Genomic DNA, 17,078 nt, shown 5'->3' on the forward strand with positions numbered 1-17,078 from the left:
CTGTGGTCCAGAACTAAATTTTGAAGTATAAAAACCTTTTTCTTAAACCTTTTTTTAAAAAATAGAAATCATTTAACCCCAAAGGATAGCTGAGTTTGTAAGATTTGCAAACCCTTTTAAAAGTTCACATTAAATATTTAAAGTAAATTTAAAATCTTTTCCTGTTGGTTATTTAATTACAGCCTGTATGTTTGCCTATTGATTTGTGGATGTTTGGAATGCTGAATTAAAGATGTTCCGTTGGATGTTGAGGAAGGAGCACAGGGTCGAAGTCAGTCCTAGTGAGAATCCCAGTCCTCCCACTTCTGAGCTCCGAGGTTCTGGCCATATTACCCAACCTCTCTGAAATTCCATTTTCTCAGCTATTAAAGTGTGCTTATTGACAGCAAGTGATCGATCTTGCATCTCTGAAGTTATCATTCAGTCCCTCTTTTCCTTCCAACTTTCTATCTCTTGCCCTGCCATGTTTTTGTATCCATTGTCCATTTAAAGCTTGATGTCCATTTCAAGCTATGTGCCCTGGAAGGCGTTTTCGTATGCATGTATGATTATTACATTTATACCCACACATAACCTGTTAATAAAAATTGGAATATAATTCACACTGTTGCAAAACTTATTTATTCACCTAACAGTATATCATGGACATCTTTGAGTGTGAGCAGGAATGAGCAGGATGGAAGCTAGCTCATCTTTTTTAATGACCAAATACTATCCCCCTGTTGGAAATTATTATAGAGTAAACATCCTTTTGAATAGCTCTTTGTATACTAAGAATATTCCTGTAAGGTAAATTTCCACAAGTAAAACTTGGACAGGGACATGGGCACTATTAATTTTATAGATACTGTCAGATTGTCCTCTAAAATGGTTGTGCCAGTTTGAGATTTAAGACAGTTTTCCTATACCATGGCCAATTCTGAACGGTGTCATTCTGCTCATTTCTGCCAATCAGGCCCTTTACTGTGATGACTTTTTCCCTTTCGTCCTTCTTTTCTTCCTTTCTTTCTTTCTTTCTTCCTTTCTTTTAAAGAGATTGAGTCTCTTTGATAGTTTTTTCTTCTTGTGAATTGTCTTTTCATATTTTTTATCCATTTTTGTGTTTTAATGTTTTATCGATGTAATTTGTTTTAGATGTTTTCTCCCAGTTTGTCATTTGTCCTTTGCCTTTATATACAGTGTTTGCTGAAGAGGATTTCAGTTTTTAATAGCTGTATCTATAAATCTTTTCATGTCAGGCTTCCAGATTTCTCCTCATGCTAAAAAAGGCTTCCATATCCCAAAGTCCTCTTCTATTCTCTTCTAATACATTTCTTAACTCTACTTCTTAGATCTTTAATCTACATACACTTTCTTCTTATAGATGGTGTAAAGTAGGGATCAAACTTTCCTCCTTCCAGATAGATGGCCGGTTGTCTTGCTTTCACATGTTGAAGTATATTTTCTCTCTCACTAAGATGAATTTTAGGCACATGTAAGAGTGTTAAACCTCATAAACATACCAATCTCTTTCTGGACTTTACTCTTCTTGTAATCTGTTAGTACTACCATTTTATTTGCTATACTTTAGAGTATATTTTGATAACAGAGCATAAATCCCCATCATCCTTATTGCTGAAACCATTTTTGGCTGTTCTTAAGTGTTATTCTGCCAGAGGTACCTTACTGTCAAAGTTAAATTTCCTCACCAAAATCATTGGATTATCTTAAATTTTTGTGTCAATATAGGAGTGACTATTATCTTTACCATATAGCTTGTTCCCATCTTAGCCATGGTTTGTCTCAATATTTAGTTTATGTTCTTTAACAATAGTATATCATTTTATTTATATAGATAGTGCTTTTTTTATTTCTCAGCGATATACAGCTCTTGTTGCTATAGTGAATGGGATCTTTTTTCCATTATATTTTGTAACAGACTTACTAGAATTTGTGTATTTATTTTATATTTTATGTCTACCATCATCTAAACTCTTATTATCATGATAATATTTTTGTCGTCATAAATTTTATTAACCAAAAACATAAGGCCATTGTATATAAGGCAGAAATCCTTAGAAATACAAGGAGATTCTGGAGGAAGAAAACAAAAACTCAAATTCTATTTCAGAGTTAGACAAAGGATAGGAAAATATAAGTAAGTATCTGTGTGAGACAAACTCTTGGTAATAAAGAACTTTACACTTGAAAGAGAATACTCTCCTATCCACTATGGAACAAAAACCAAGTATGTGCATAGTCATTAAGAAAACAATAATAGATTCTACCAAGTAGAAATTGTACAGGTTATATTCTCTGACTATGATACGATAAAACTAGAAATTTAGCAATTAAAAGATAACCATAAATAACCCGACCATATGGAAATTTTGAAACACTTTTATAAATAATTTATTCTTCAAATTAGTTTACTCTTGTTTTAAGAGAAAATTAAAGTTAAATCACATATTATTCAAAGATTAATAAAAATGAGAAAACTAGAAGTCAACAAATTATAAAGTAAAACAATTATTCTCTCAAAATGGAAATAAAACTCTATCTCAGTTTTTTTAAATAAATAATGTAGCTAAACTCCTGGAAAACCTGAATGATATAAAGAGAAAACAAAAATATACAGCAAGGAAGCAGATGATATTAAAATAATTAGAAAAAAATACAGGTACAAAATTAAGCCAATACATTTTAAAATCTGGTTTAAAGGTTTTCATAGAGAAATTCATTATCACTAGCAAAATTGACTCAAAAAAGTGGTTGAAAGCTGAACAAACTAATTACCAAGAAGAAATTCACAAGATTGTTAAAGATAAACTGCTAAGAAAGATCCAGACCCTTCAAGGAATTGATTATTCCTATGTTGTTTATAATATTTCAGAATATAGAAAAGGATGGAAAACTCACATATTCCCAATATCAAACATGAAAACTTAACACAAAAAAGAAAACTATAGATCAGTCTCACTTATGAATGTACGTTAATATCCTAAATAAACATTAGCCAATACAATCCAAGAGTCTATTAAAAGAATAATAAACCATGATTAGGAATGATTCATTCCAAGAAGACAAGGTAAAATGTTAGGAAATGTATTAATGTAATTAATATATTATTAATAGAATAAAAGGGAATGATCATATGGTTATTATTAAAAAACATTTTTAAAACTATTTGATAAAAATTCATTATCTATTTTGAGTGTTAATTTTAAAAGGAACAGAAGGGAACTTCCTAAACATATCTTTATTGTTATTAGTTTAGCTGTCAAAACATTTATTTGATGATTATAATAAGTATCACTGATTAAAGTACTGAAAATAAAGATAGTTCTTCCAAAGCAGTTTGGGATGGATAATCAATCAGAAATGACAGCCTCTTGAGAAAACAGTTTAAAATAATGCTGTATTCAGATTAAACTTTTCATCTTATATGATGTTAGGCTAGACTTAAGAATTGGGGCGAGAAGATAAGTCTGTGTGTGTATTTCTGTAAACCACTCAAATGGAACTTTAAGGACAGTTTGCACCTGCACTTTTGTTTACAGTGTATCAGAGTAGAAAAGTGTTCCTCCAGCGAGAAATGTTAGTAAAACAGAAATAAATTATAACTAAAAACTAGAGCTCAGAATCGGACACTCTGCTTAGAAAAAGTAGTAAGTACCTTTTCTGGGTTGCGGGGAGGTGGTGGAGAATGACTGGTAATTAAATTTTGCCCAGTTATCTTCTAGGGATGATTGCCGTTAAATCGTTAATTTGGTATCTGTTAAACCTCGATTGTTACGTGCACGGAATTGTGGCGGGCATAAGCGTGAATAAAATTGAGTCCATACCCCCTGGACAAACCAAGTTATGAACTTATTACAAGGTATCATTTTCAGGTGGCAGTGAGTTCAGGGAGGTGATGGCATCAAAGCTGGGCTTTATAGGCTAAGTAGAATTTCTGCATGTGGAGGGGATGAAAGAGAGCTCTCCAGCTGAGGAGAACAGCATCAATGAAAGCATGGAAACTGGAGCTGGGGGATATGTGTATATAACAGTGCTCAAACCTAGCCAAGGGTTAGAGTTACCCAAAGAACTTAAAAAGAAAAGAAAAACCAGTCCAGGGCCCCCACCCGTGGACACCTAATTCAGTGAAAGCGAGGTAAGGGCTAGACACCGATGCTTTTCTAAAGTCCCCTTGGATAATTCGGGTGCACAGTCAGGGCTGAGAGCCGGTGGTGCGGTCTTCTGTGTGACTAAACTGTAAGGGGTTTGGAAATACAATGCGAGATGATGTTGGGAAGATATGATGGAGCCAAATGATAACTGAGTAACATTGTTTGGGTATTTGTTTTTTGTGGGTTTGTGCGCTTGGGGTTTGTTTCTCTTCTTTTCAATTTCTACTACATGACCACCATCTCTATTAGATATCAACCAAATATGCCTTAAACAAATCTTGAGCCTTTGTATGAATTCAAAGCAAAATATGTTGAATGAGATGAAGAGGAAGAACACGTCAAAAATCTTGTTTCAGTTAGATATACCATATAATCACCCCAAAACTTAAAACAACAACCATTTTATTATCACTCACAATTCTGTGGGTTGACAGGACCCCGCTGGGCAGTTCTTTGCTCCATATGACATTGGCAGGAGCTGCAGTCATCTAGAGGGGCGGGGGGGCGGGGTCAGTTGGGCTTGAGTGTCCAGGATGGCTCACTCACATGGCTTTTAGTTGAGAGCTCAGCTAGAGCTGTTGACCAGAATGTCTTTGTGGGCTTCTCACTGCATGGCAGCTGGGTTCCAAGTGGAAGATCTCAAGATCAAGTATTCAAAAGATCCAGGCAATCAGGTTTCTTGTGACCTAGCTGTGGCGGTCTCAGACATCACTTCAACCATCCCTGTTGATCAAACAAGTTACTAAGGCCAACTCAGGTTCAATGGAAGGCAAATTAGACTTTATCCCTTGGTGGGAGGGGCCATGTGTGCATCAAGGAGAAAAGAAAATCGATGGCAGCCAGTTTTGGAGACTTGCTACTGCAATTTTAATGCACCAAATATATTTAGCATCAAAATACATAAAGCAGAATATCAGAAATTTAGATAGACACCAACAAAAATACAATTAGACAAAATAGTAAGTAAGGATAACAGGAATCTGGATAATAGTAAATGTTTGTGTAATAAATTTACGTATTGAATTCCTTATCTGACAGTAAAGAATACACTTTCATGTCAGGCATCTATAGAAAAAATCTGCTCCACCCTCTCTTCAAAGAAAAAGCATTTGAAATCCCTATATACTTTTATAAATCTACAGCCTTAATGATATGCTTTCCTCACCTCTCAACCTGGCAGAATCATTACAGTTGTGTTTGTTTCTGCTGTTATTGTACAGTGCTCTGTATTAAATGGGGCTCTTTCCATTTTGAAATTCCTTCCTCGGAACGACTTTTTCACATGGTATTAATAATTGGGTTACACATTTCTCTTAAGTTCTTCATTTTTTAACTGTTTTCTGAAAAGAGCAGCATTGAAGGAGGCTTTATTTTAATTCCCCACAGTCTCATGATAAGAGTAGTTTTGACTTATCCTGGGTGCTCTGTAGACTTCAGGGTCACCATCCAGCAGCCACAGGAATTACCTTCTAATTTCCCATAATGCTGACCTGGGAATAGAGCTCGAGTTGTTGCCATCACCTGTTTTCCATGTATTGTTTTTTTAAGCTCCTTAAGAAAAAAAGCAATTGTTTTAAGATAAGTTGTTTTGGTGTTTTTGTTTTTTTTTTTTTTAAGCCTTTGCTTTCCTCTCCGAAACTCAGTTATTTCACCCTCCTAATAAGACACACACAGTCTGAGTTGGGAACTCAGGTTGTGGGGATGATGTCATTTCCTGGCCTGTCGGCAATGAGTCCTCGTTCCCTATTGCTTCTATCTCAGTGTCCCCGTGTGATCTTTCCGAACTGAATCTTGGCATTAAAGCACCAGGATGAGGAGTCTAAGCAAACAGCTGACCCGCCCTCCTTGCTAACACTCAGATTCGTTTGCTGTTGCAGGTCGTCACGCTGTGGTACCGAGCTCCAGAAGTTTTGCTTCAGTCCAGCTACGCCACCCCCGTGGACCTCTGGAGCGTTGGCTGCATATTTGCAGAAATGTTTCGTAGAAAGTAAGAAATTACCTTTGTTTCACTCTGTCTTCTTTGCAAAGAAACATTCTGGGTCTTCGGTAATTTAAGTGGCAGCATGGTATTTCTGTTTCAGGTAGGGTCATGATATCCAGATGCACCTGCTTCCGGCTACCACTTCCAGGCCTGTCCCGAAGCCACCATCTCAGTCCCTACAGTGTTGTTTTGTATGACCATAGCTTCTAGCTCTTAGAAACTCTGTTTATAAGGGAACACCTTTCTTACAATTCATTTTGATTTTGTTGGCAATATAATAGGACGTGGTGACCATGAAGCATATTATAGTATTTTTTAGTGAGGAAATATCCCCAAAGTGGACTTTGTCCACAGGTGGAGGACCAGGGCTAAGTATATGGAAATTTTGATGGTGAGAATAGTTGAAAAAACAGAATGTTTAGATTGAAAAGGAATAGGCAAGGGAGATGTCAGCACTACTTCAGAATACTTTAAATGCTGTCATGTGGAAGAGAGATTAGACATGCTTGGGCGCTATAGTGAGCAGAACTAGGACCAAAGATATTTAAATTACAGAAATAAAGTCTTTGCTCAGAAGGGGGAAAAAACCTATCAGACAGTTATCTGTAGAGGAGATGGGAGTTTATGAAAATAGAGTCCGGAGAGACTTGACCACCACACAGGGAGGTGTTTTCAGCAGTATTCATAGACTGGGTGGGTGGGCGGGCTAGATGACCTCCAGGGCCTTCTTCTGACTCTGAGAATCTATGATTCCTCTGTTTGATTTTTAGGTCATAAAAATTAGCCAAACAATATCATAAAATCTGCCAGGAAAATAATCCATACCTGGGTACTAAATTCAGCCTGGGCAAAATTAAACAGAGAACCTAATTATAATCTAATCTCTCTTTGTTTTCTATTTTTACTTCTATGGAAAAATGTGAATTGGAAAGCTGAGTGTATTCCCATTGGACAAGCTATGTTCAAAACACAGCTATATGATAGCTTACAAGAAGTAGTCAGCCACTGCTTTCTTATTTGTTGTTTGTTTGTTTTGTTTGAATTAAATGAAGTTTTGTGCATGTAATAAATTTTGGGACCTATTTCTAGAACTCAGTAGATTTATCTATAACTCACAAAAGGAGATCATGGATGGCAAGGATACCAAAGTACACAGATGTTTGATGTAGGTTTACTGTGTGCCAAGTACAGGACCAAACCACTTCCTTTATGTTACCTTTTAATTCCTCAGAATAAGAGATAACAGAGGTGTTGTAAATTTATTTGTCTAACATCAAGTAGCTAAAAAGTAGCAGGGGTATGATTCCAAAAGAACTTTTTTGAATTCTTAAATAGTGTTTTTCTACTGAGGAGGAAAGAAGGAAAGTAATATTGAATTCGACTACAGTGTTTGCCAAACAGACTAAATACAGGCATACCTCCTTTTGTTGTGTCTCACTTTATTGCGCTTCACAGCTGTTGCGTTCTTTACAAATTGAAGGTAAAACCTTCCAGCAAAAAGATTATGACTCACTTTATTGTGATACTTGCTTTATTGCGGTGGTACAGAACCCACCCCGCAGTATCACCGAGGTATTCCTATAAGTGATTTTGGAAGTGTGGTTGTTGGACCAGCAGCATCAGTATCACTGGGCACCTTGTTGGAAAAGAAAATTCTCAGGTTATACCTTAGCATGACTGGATCAGAAGCTCTTGGGCTGCAGCCCAGCAACCTATGTTTTAACAAGCCCTCCAGAATGATCTGCATTCACCCTCCAGGCTAAGAACCACTGTGTTGGGTGACAGGATCACCAGGGATGGGCAGTCTTTGAATATTCAGTTCCCAGACCTCTCTCTTGAAATTCTGATTCAGAACTAGGCTGGAGCCAGGCATTTTTGTTTTTAAAAGTGCTCGTGTTATTCTTTTCATCAGACAAGTGTGGAAAACATCAGTTAAAGGTTTACGGTCAGAACCAGGAATAATTTCCTGTCAGTATTGCCAGGTGAGAGTTAAGACTGTCATTCCAATTCGTCCCAGGAATAACTTGGTGCAGCTGAGAATTGATTAGAGAAATATTTATTGGAATTACATTTATGTATCTAGAATTGTCCTCAAATGTAAAGATAGAGTCTATTTGTTATGGCGAGAGAGTGATGAATTCTTTTTCAATAGTACAAGACTTGAAAACCACCTGCAATTGGTGATAAAAACCAATATTTTTCTGAAAGATGTGAAAAAGAAAGATAAAATAGAAGATGTATAGTGTTAAGTATTCACTAGTGAGGAATTTGTGGTATTTTTACCACATAGGTATTCACCACCTATGGAACAAATGCAACCTGAATTTTTATTTTATACCATTAAAACGTTTTCCACTGACGTGATAATGTAATAGATATTCTGGTTCCCAGTCTAGCTTGCAGAATCCTATATAACCTGGAACATATATGAAAGAAACATTACTTGTACCAATTCATCGAAACTTATTTTCTAGTTATAACATTTTTTTCCTATGGGAAAATTCATTCTGTGTTCTAATCCAAGATGACAGGATTGTCTCTTCACCCCAGCATTGGTTCTGGGAAGGGGGATGTTGGAATGTGAGAGGCTCAGAGAAAGGTCCTTTGACGATAGCAACAATCTGCTTCAGTTTGCTGAGAAAGTGAGATATTGGGTAGAGACCCACTGGCTCTTCAAATGTGCACAAAAGAAAGTACCTCCTCTCTTGGAGCCTTGCAGAGAGGTAGGAAACAGAAATAATTGCTTGGAGGCAAAAGCAATTTCAGAATGCAGTGCCTTTAAGGCTCAAGGAGAATAACTTGGGTCCCACCACACACCCTTCCTGAGGTGGGTGCCTTGTCTCTTAGATAGTTCCTGCCAGTTTGGCTGTGACTTTAAATATGGCCATGGGGTCTGACCCTCGTTCCTGCTCAGTTCACGTTTGGCATTTCCTATGATAACAGCCAGATATCTGAACGTGCATGTTTTTTACTTATATCAGCTGTGTTCTGGGGTCCAGCCCCTGCTTGACCTGTTCCATCTTGACTCTTGATTCACTGTTGACCCAGTTGTTACAGTGTCCAGCTGCAAATTCACAAACCATGGATTTTGAAAGCAGACTTCCCAAATTTTGTCATCTTTTTTAACATCATGGTTTCTGCCATAGTTATAACAACTATACTTACTTAATTTTTTTATTACCCTAAATCAATTTACTTTTTTATTTAACCTCATCCTAAACAAAAATATATTAAAGCACAGATTTGATGAGCCAGTTATTCATTTGTCTGATGTACACTAAAATAAATACAGTAAAGTTATTAAGAAATTTAGTCCATGATCAACCCCTGAAATCATCTCACATATCACCAGTGGTACTTGTCACATGTTGGAAACTCTGTAACAGGTGTTCTTCATTCAGTCTACAAATAACTTATTGAATAGCTACTATATGCAAAGCCCTTTTCTAGAGGGATAACAAATCCTAGTGGGGAAGAGAGGCATTGCAAGCATGACTAATTACCCAGAGCTGGGGCGAGTACTAGGAAGTGTAGGGTTCTATGTATGGGTGTAAGGAAAAGACTGTTACCAGAGAGGGAAAGAGTTTCTCAGTGGAAGTCTAGAAGCCAGGATTAAACCTGCCTTCAAGGTCACATCCGAGTTCTTTATATGAAATCATTGAGCAGTAATTTTTTATACATCAGCAAGGTTCACCATCCTCTACAATGGTGAACCTTTATAGGAAGGATCCTCTGAGCAGGATCCTTCTCATGCATTATCTCATTAAAACCACATTCTGAGGACTATTAACCAGTTTCCAGATGAAAAAATAGAGCCTTCCCCAATTATGGTAAATAACATGTCTACGGACACACAGCTCTTAAGTAGCAGAGCCATTGAACCCTGGTCCACTTGACTCTGTAACCTTTGATTTTTCTACTCTGCCATGTTTCTGCCAGTGCTGTTGTTTTACCTGCAAGGCCATATTTTTTTCTGGAATGTTTTGTTTGTTATTACAATGTAGCAGCAATGATTTTAGAGAAGTCAAGAACAAACCACACGTTTAACAGCTTTGATTTCCAGTCTCGCTTGTGTTGGAAAGGTTGACCAATTTTCTGTGATATTAAAGAGTGTGTATCTTCTATTCTAAAATGAAATATCTAGGAAATATTAATTCAATAAAAAAGAGTCTTGAGGCAGATAGTGGTTGACAAAGAGCCAGAGAGTTTAAATACCATCTGTCACTATAATCTGGGTTTAATAATTGTCCACAGCAGTTCTACAAAATGGAAAAGAACTGGATTTTTTTATCTTCCTCTTCCAATGCTTTATTCATGGGTAATGTATCTTTACTCCACACTGAGTTATATTTTAATACTAAAAACATTGCTGTGAATTTGGTCAGTAGACACCTAGCCAGCTTGAAGTATTGGACAGGATGGGATGGGATGCACACATAGACAGATGGACAGATGGGTGAGATAGAGTGATTTTTAACTTCATGGCAAATTAAATTCACAATTTTTAACTCTCCAAGTATCTGTAGGTTACCTTATGATCCTGGTCAGAACTGTTGTCTGTGGTTTGAAAGCTGTGGGGTTTTCTAAGTTATAGCAAAGTCATAAAAAGAAAATGCTCATTTAAAAAATAAAACATGTTACTAATTCTTTGAATGTGGAGATTGTGGTAAATAGATAGTAATTCTTAGAAGTTCTGAGTTGTCAGCTCTACTGATCCCTAGCTAAGAAATGCCAAGTGCCACCAGAAAGAACATAATAAATACAGTCACTGTTAGAAAGAAACAAACAAGTCTTCATGGTTGTATTACCCCATGTATGGTGGTCTATCTAGGCTTGTCGTCATTGATTTCTATGAATTAAACACCCAGTAGCTGAGACACAGACAGTGAAACTGTCCTTTGTGGCTAAGTGGTCTGTGAGCAAATGTCTTTAAAATGTCACTGAGTGCCTTGCCAATTTTTCCATTGGCTATTATGCTAGCATTTCCCCTCATTTGAGTACACTCTTTAGTGATATCAGGAAATGAGGTCCTTAACCAGCTGACCTGAACACTGAGGCACCAGAAAGCAGGCCCTAGCCTGTGAGGGGAAACCCATCTCCTCCGGTTAGGTCAGAACATGCATGTGAAACCAGGCACTCAGCTGGGCCCTGAGATTTCTTATCACTTCTTGGATATTTTCCTAGACCTCTCTCTCTCTCTCTCTCTCTCTCTCTCTCTCTCTCTCTCTCTCTCTCTCTCTCTCTCTCTCTCACCAACCAAATGGGAAAGACTCCACAGAAGCATTTTCTTGAGTAAGGAAATGCGCGAGATGGTACCCAAGGAAGAACTGATCTTGGTTGAATAATGCCTACAGGATAGTTCTAAGTAATAATGAATGCATACTTTTTAACGTAATTGGTGTTGATTCACCTTATTCTTAATGTGTATATTACTTTAACATGAATTTGAAAATTATATTTGTTCTCATGACTTACACTGAGAAGCCACCATCAGGCCTGGCATCTCCCTGTTGGGAGCTCTGCAGCCCTCCAGCACCCCAAACTCCAACCCCGTGACTCTACAGTCTGGCACCTTGGATCTGCTTATTTTGTGGTCTTCTCCACAAACTAGATTTTATCTTTTCAGTACCCTTCCTACTGTCTGCCATTATGTCTTTCGCTCCAACTTCCCAAGTCATGGCTTCCCTTTTTCTGGTCCATGGCTTCTTCCCAAGGCCCTACCCCTGTTCTGAGCAGCCTTGTTCTCCCTTCTCTGGCTCTCAACCTCTGTTAACCCTTTGCACTCTGCCTCTTGGAAGCCCTGTTCTGTGGCAACAGACTGCCCTCCTTCCCTGAACTTTTCTCCTTCAAGGTACTCAAAAACCAAGCCTTTTTCTGTGAAGCCTCTATCCCCTGAGAGGAGAATTAGAGTGTTCTAATCCATCTAATCCATCTGCCGCTTGGAGGCATTGTTCTGCCAAAGCCTCTCAGTTACTTTTTGCCATCCTTTCACACTCCCTCTCTCCAGTCGTAATTGCATCACCTGTCACATTCAAAACCAGTGATTTTTTTTTTTTAAGTATAGAGCTACTACGAGGTTAGAAAGAAATGTTCCATGTGGAAATGCTTTACACATAGGAGACAGCACTTTGAGGGTCCTGATTGACTTAGCGGCATCATTCAGCTTATACCCTCCCTATCCCCCAGCCTGAACATAAGCAATCAGAGACCTTCTGATGAACTTGTATCCTCTGCTCACTTCTCAGGGGCACTGCATCTTAGAGGTCATTATCATCCAAATGATCTACTGTTAAAAAAAAAAGCTCTACTTACGGACAGAAATAAGGAAAACTAGAGCACACATGCTTGCTCAGCGTTGCCACCTGGGCTTCTGGTGGGCATGTCTCCTCTCCCCCCGGCTCCCCTCCCTAAGTATCAGACTTGATCTCATGCTATAATTCCCTGTCTTTTCATCTCCCAGCATCCATAAGCCCTAGTCTATTCCCACACTTCTAACCTGACATTTAGCCTCATCTCCAATTAATTGAGATGAGGGAGGCTATCCAAAGTGAGCTCCTTCTTTCAATTCAAACATCTCTCTTTATCTTCGCCCTCTCTCGTTCCTCTCTCCCATTTCTGAGAAGGATGCTTTCTCTCTCCTTATAAGGTACATGCCTCAACCTGTGCTCTTGATCCTACCCTGCTCCTAGGCTCTCCCCTCATCCATCATCTCTTTCTGATTTGCCTCTTCAGGATCTCCCTGTCTACTAGCTTTTATCTCTCCATCCTGAAAAAGATTTCACTCCTCCCTCTATGCCCTCAGTCTTTCTCCTTCCCTTCATGGCCAAACTTCTTAAAAGAATAGTGTCTCTACATGTAGCCTCCACTTCTTCACCACTTATTCATTCCTTAAATCTTTCCAGTGACACAAATAATAGACAATATTTATTGGGCACTTGCTATGAGCTAAGCACTGTATTCTGTGCCTTAAAACGTATAATTTCCTTTAAATCTCAGAATAACTCTATGGGACACTGTTGTCCCCTATTTCATAGGTCAGAAAACTGAGGTCAGAAAACAGCATGCCATAGCCAGTACATGAGGAGGAGAGGCTCTGAACCAGGCTTATCTGACTGGCACTCAAGCTGCTTCCTTACAGGTCGCTAGGGGGCCCATCTCTCCAGATTCTCCTCTTGCTCGGTGTCTCTAGCATGTGAGTCTTGTGATGACTCATTCCACAAGACCTCGCCTGCCCTTGCTGTTGGCGGAGAGCACACGCCTGGGTGCATCTGCCTATTCTCCTTGACCAGCTCCTCTTCATCTCCCTTCTCCCAAACCTGGATGTCCCCAAAGAGTTCTGTCTAGATAAGATGCAGATGACCCTCAGATGGGTTCCAGGGCCACATTTCAGTTCCTTGATGATTGGACTCCCTACTAGCCATCTCACAGACACCTTACCTTCACCAGACCCCTCAAATGAGCTCCTCCTCACACCTTCCATTTTCCCATTAATGGAACCCACAGTTACTCGGCTGGGTCCTTGAAGTCACCCTGGAATCTTCCTCACCCTTGACATCTACCCAAGTTCTATGGATTCTGTCTCCATAAGGTCTCTCAGATCTTGTCCCCTTATATCACAACTTCCATCCCCCCAGTTTGGGCCTTCTTTAGCAGTTACCCAGCCCAGAGCAGTACTCCACCAGCCTGTTCTCCTGTTTCCTGCCACTCAACTTAGAGCAAATTAATCTTCCTATTGTCACCCCTTTTCAAAAACTTGTGAAAACTAGTGTAAGATCCTTGGCCCTCAAGACCTTCTAAAGAAGCCCAGCTTTATTCTGGCCTTAGCACACATTTCTCTCCAACATGTAGCTATATGTTAGCGAAAGTGACGTACCTGTTGGCCCCAAAATATGCCTCGAGGTTTTTCTCCCAAGAACCCATGCGCTTCTCTTGTCCTGGATGCCCACCTGCCCTCTCTCATCTTCCAAAGCTAAACCTAGAAGCTGCATCTCAGGCAAGAGCCCCGCCGCACTCCCCCTCCCCCAGCTTCATCTGCTCCTGGCGTTGTCAGCCGCTGTCTCGCAGCACGCTTCCCAGCCACATTCTTTCTGTGCACGTGGGTTTGTCCACCGCAGCTGCAGTAATGACGTGACACAGAGCGGTGTTCTTCTTAGGAACCGGACACCTAAGTCTCTGTCTGCTCCAGCCCTGCCTCTGCCAGCTCTGTGACTGAAGGCAAACCATCACCCCAGAGCCTGATGTCTTCATCTGTGAAATGGAGAGGCCGGGATAAGACTCCACATCCACGGTGTTCAAACTGCTTCACAGCGACCTCAGATCCCCCTCCTCTGTGTAGTCCAGGAGTTCCCAGTCCTCCGTGCTCCCTCACTCAGCTTATCCGGAGTAGCTTGATTCCATCTTCTGTATATATTGGGCTTCTGAGATTTTAAAAGAGTTTTGACACATGGGAATGGATCACGACCAAGACACACGTCGATGCTGACAGTCTCTCCTTCGGGGTGGAACCTGGACTTGAGCCTTTCCAGCGCCCTTACCAAGTCTGGCACAGCTCATATTTGTTGACAGAGCTTGTTACATATCCTTGTGGATGGTTCTGAGCATTTGACATACATTATTCTGCTTAATCCCCCCAAGTGACTTGCCCCAGGACCCGCATGTGGTCACTGGCAGAGTTTTGTGACCTATGACAGGTACACTAAACTGTAACAAACAAGACTAGAAGATCAGACATAAAGACGAGGGACAGCAGCACAACACTTGGTGTGTGTGTATGTGCACACTTCCGTGCGTGCCTCCCTCTCCACCCTGCTGTGCCTTTTTGAACACTTAATTATATAGATATTCTATGTGGAAAAATTATAAGATTCTAAACCGGCTCTGTTCAATAGAAAATACGCTGTGAGCCATCATGTAATTTTAAATTTTCTAGTAGCCACATTAAAAAGAATAAAAATAAACAGATAAAATTAGTTGGAAGAGTATATTTTATTTAACACAACATAGCCCAAATATTATTATTGCAACATGTAACAAATATAAAAAATATGAATGAATGAGATTTTTTTTTCGTACTAAATCTTTAAACTCCAATGTACATCTTACTTACCCTTACAGCCCATCTCAGTTTGAACTAGACACATTTCAATAGCCACATGAACTGTGCTGGGCGGTGAAAGTCTAAACCATCAAATAAAAGGATAAATTAAAGAAGAAATAGGTAACTTGCCATTTATTTTGGGAGGGTGAGAAAAAAACGAGTCGGTGCCCTTCAACTCTAAACCCATTGGTTTCTTAGTCTTCTGCCTCCTATATTGTCATCTTTTCTTGTTTGGGTGGAGGCTATAGAAGTTGGGGCCCTTGTCTGTAAAAGCAAGAGAGCTGAGGCTGAAGCAACTGCTTGGCCTTTGTCCCCTGAATTAGTGGCACTTGGGTGCCAGCCTGCAAATGTATTTATCGTCGCTGGCAGATAGATCTTCCTCAATTTGTCCTCTTTAACAAATGCTTGCACCTGAGAGCTTCTGTGATCTCTCACTCCAAATGCCACTTTCAGAAACAAGAACTGCTGAGCGAAGGAACGAATTAGAAGAGCTAGATGCCAGTTAGCTTTATTTAAAAAAATTACCACAAAGTAAAACAGTCTGGTTGCAAAAATGCCAAATGGTCCAGAAGTATAAAAAGTGAATGTTGTCTTTCCTATACTCCCATCTCAAAATCCAATTCCCAAAGATCATCCCCTGGATGTACTTCCAAATCTTCTTTATTGAAAATTCAAAGATGTGTGTTTTTATAAATATATGTATATATATTTATAAACTTACATATTTATATCTACATAGATAGATAGATAGATATACCTATGCACACATGTACATCCATAAATTTCCCTCCCAGAGATGGGCTTACATTGTATACCACACTCTTCTGTACATTGCCTTTTTCACTTTATTATATTATAATTCTATTATAATATTATGTCAGTTCATAGAGGTCTAACTTATTTTTAAACTGCTGAATAATTGTCATTTCATTTATTTCATAATTTAATTTCCCGTTGATGGGCATTTTGGGGTTGTTTGTTTGTGGTCTTATTACAACCAACGTTGCAGTAAAATCCTTGTGCTTATTCTGTGGAACATTTGTCCAAGTATTTCTGTATGGTGAATTCCAGAAGCAAAATTACAGGGTCATATAACATGCATATTTAAAATTCTGCTTAGCTAAGCCAAATTTCCCACCAAAAAGCTTCAAATAAACTCTGTTTTTAGCCTAAGGTGGGAGGTAGGATTGAGATTCTAAAGATTAGGAAAGGTATCAAGAATAAAACAAGACAAAGACTTGTGTAAGCCTTGCCTACCTCTCTACCCCTATTTAAAAATAATATCAAAAGAAAAACATAAGTGAATATGGTAATTTTACAAAAGCTGTTGTTAAGCTTAGTTTGAAGCATAAAAGACCTCTTTCAACTATAAAATTTACTGTGGGTTTCTTTTTTATCAGTTGTGTATCGACAGGGACAGAATCAACCTCATTTTGTCAGTTTAAAAAAATTATCTTAAGATAAAGTTTCAAGCCGTTTTTCGGACAATTTTTTTCCAGTGCACAGACAGCATGAAGATCATTCTGCAGAGTTCCAGACTTGGAAAATAGTGTATATTGAGTTCTGATCTTCCTTCCAGGCAGGTTATGGAGCATGGGCCCTCGCTTCCTTCTAAGTCTTCTTTGTCACCAGACCTCATGCATCTTTACTTCAGATTTTTCCTTCTGGGTCTGCTTGTTGGACTAACTCTGGAAGCCCTTGCATTAGCCTCTTCATCTAACTAGGAAAATAATCAGACTCATAGTCTCAGTTCTACCTTGGTCGTAGTCTCAGGTCTTTCTGGTCCCATTTGTCAACCATTAATTTGGATAAAAAAATATTTGGTTTGAGGCAAGAAGCCACCATTTTT

General features: G+C 38.9%; 1 protein-coding gene across 2 annotated transcripts in view; it reads left to right on the plus strand.

The window, feature by feature from the left end:
* CDK6 (cyclin dependent kinase 6) overlaps positions 1-17,078 on the plus strand; it is a 216,966-nt gene that overhangs the window by 144,417 nt on the left and 55,471 nt on the right. For both annotated transcript variants that reach the window (XM_011363667.2, XM_011363661.2), the window contains one exon: positions 6,029-6,138. In XM_011363667.2, the coding sequence (XP_011361969.1) occupies positions 6,029-6,138 (110 nt within the window). The remainder of the gene's footprint in view (positions 1-6,028; positions 6,139-17,078) is intronic.

Source organism: Pteropus vampyrus, unplaced genomic scaffold (genome assembly GCF_000151845.1).
Source record: "Pteropus vampyrus isolate Shadow unplaced genomic scaffold, Pvam_2.0 Scaffold4, whole genome shotgun sequence".
NCBI lineage: Eukaryota > Metazoa > Chordata > Mammalia > Chiroptera > Pteropodidae > Pteropus > Pteropus vampyrus.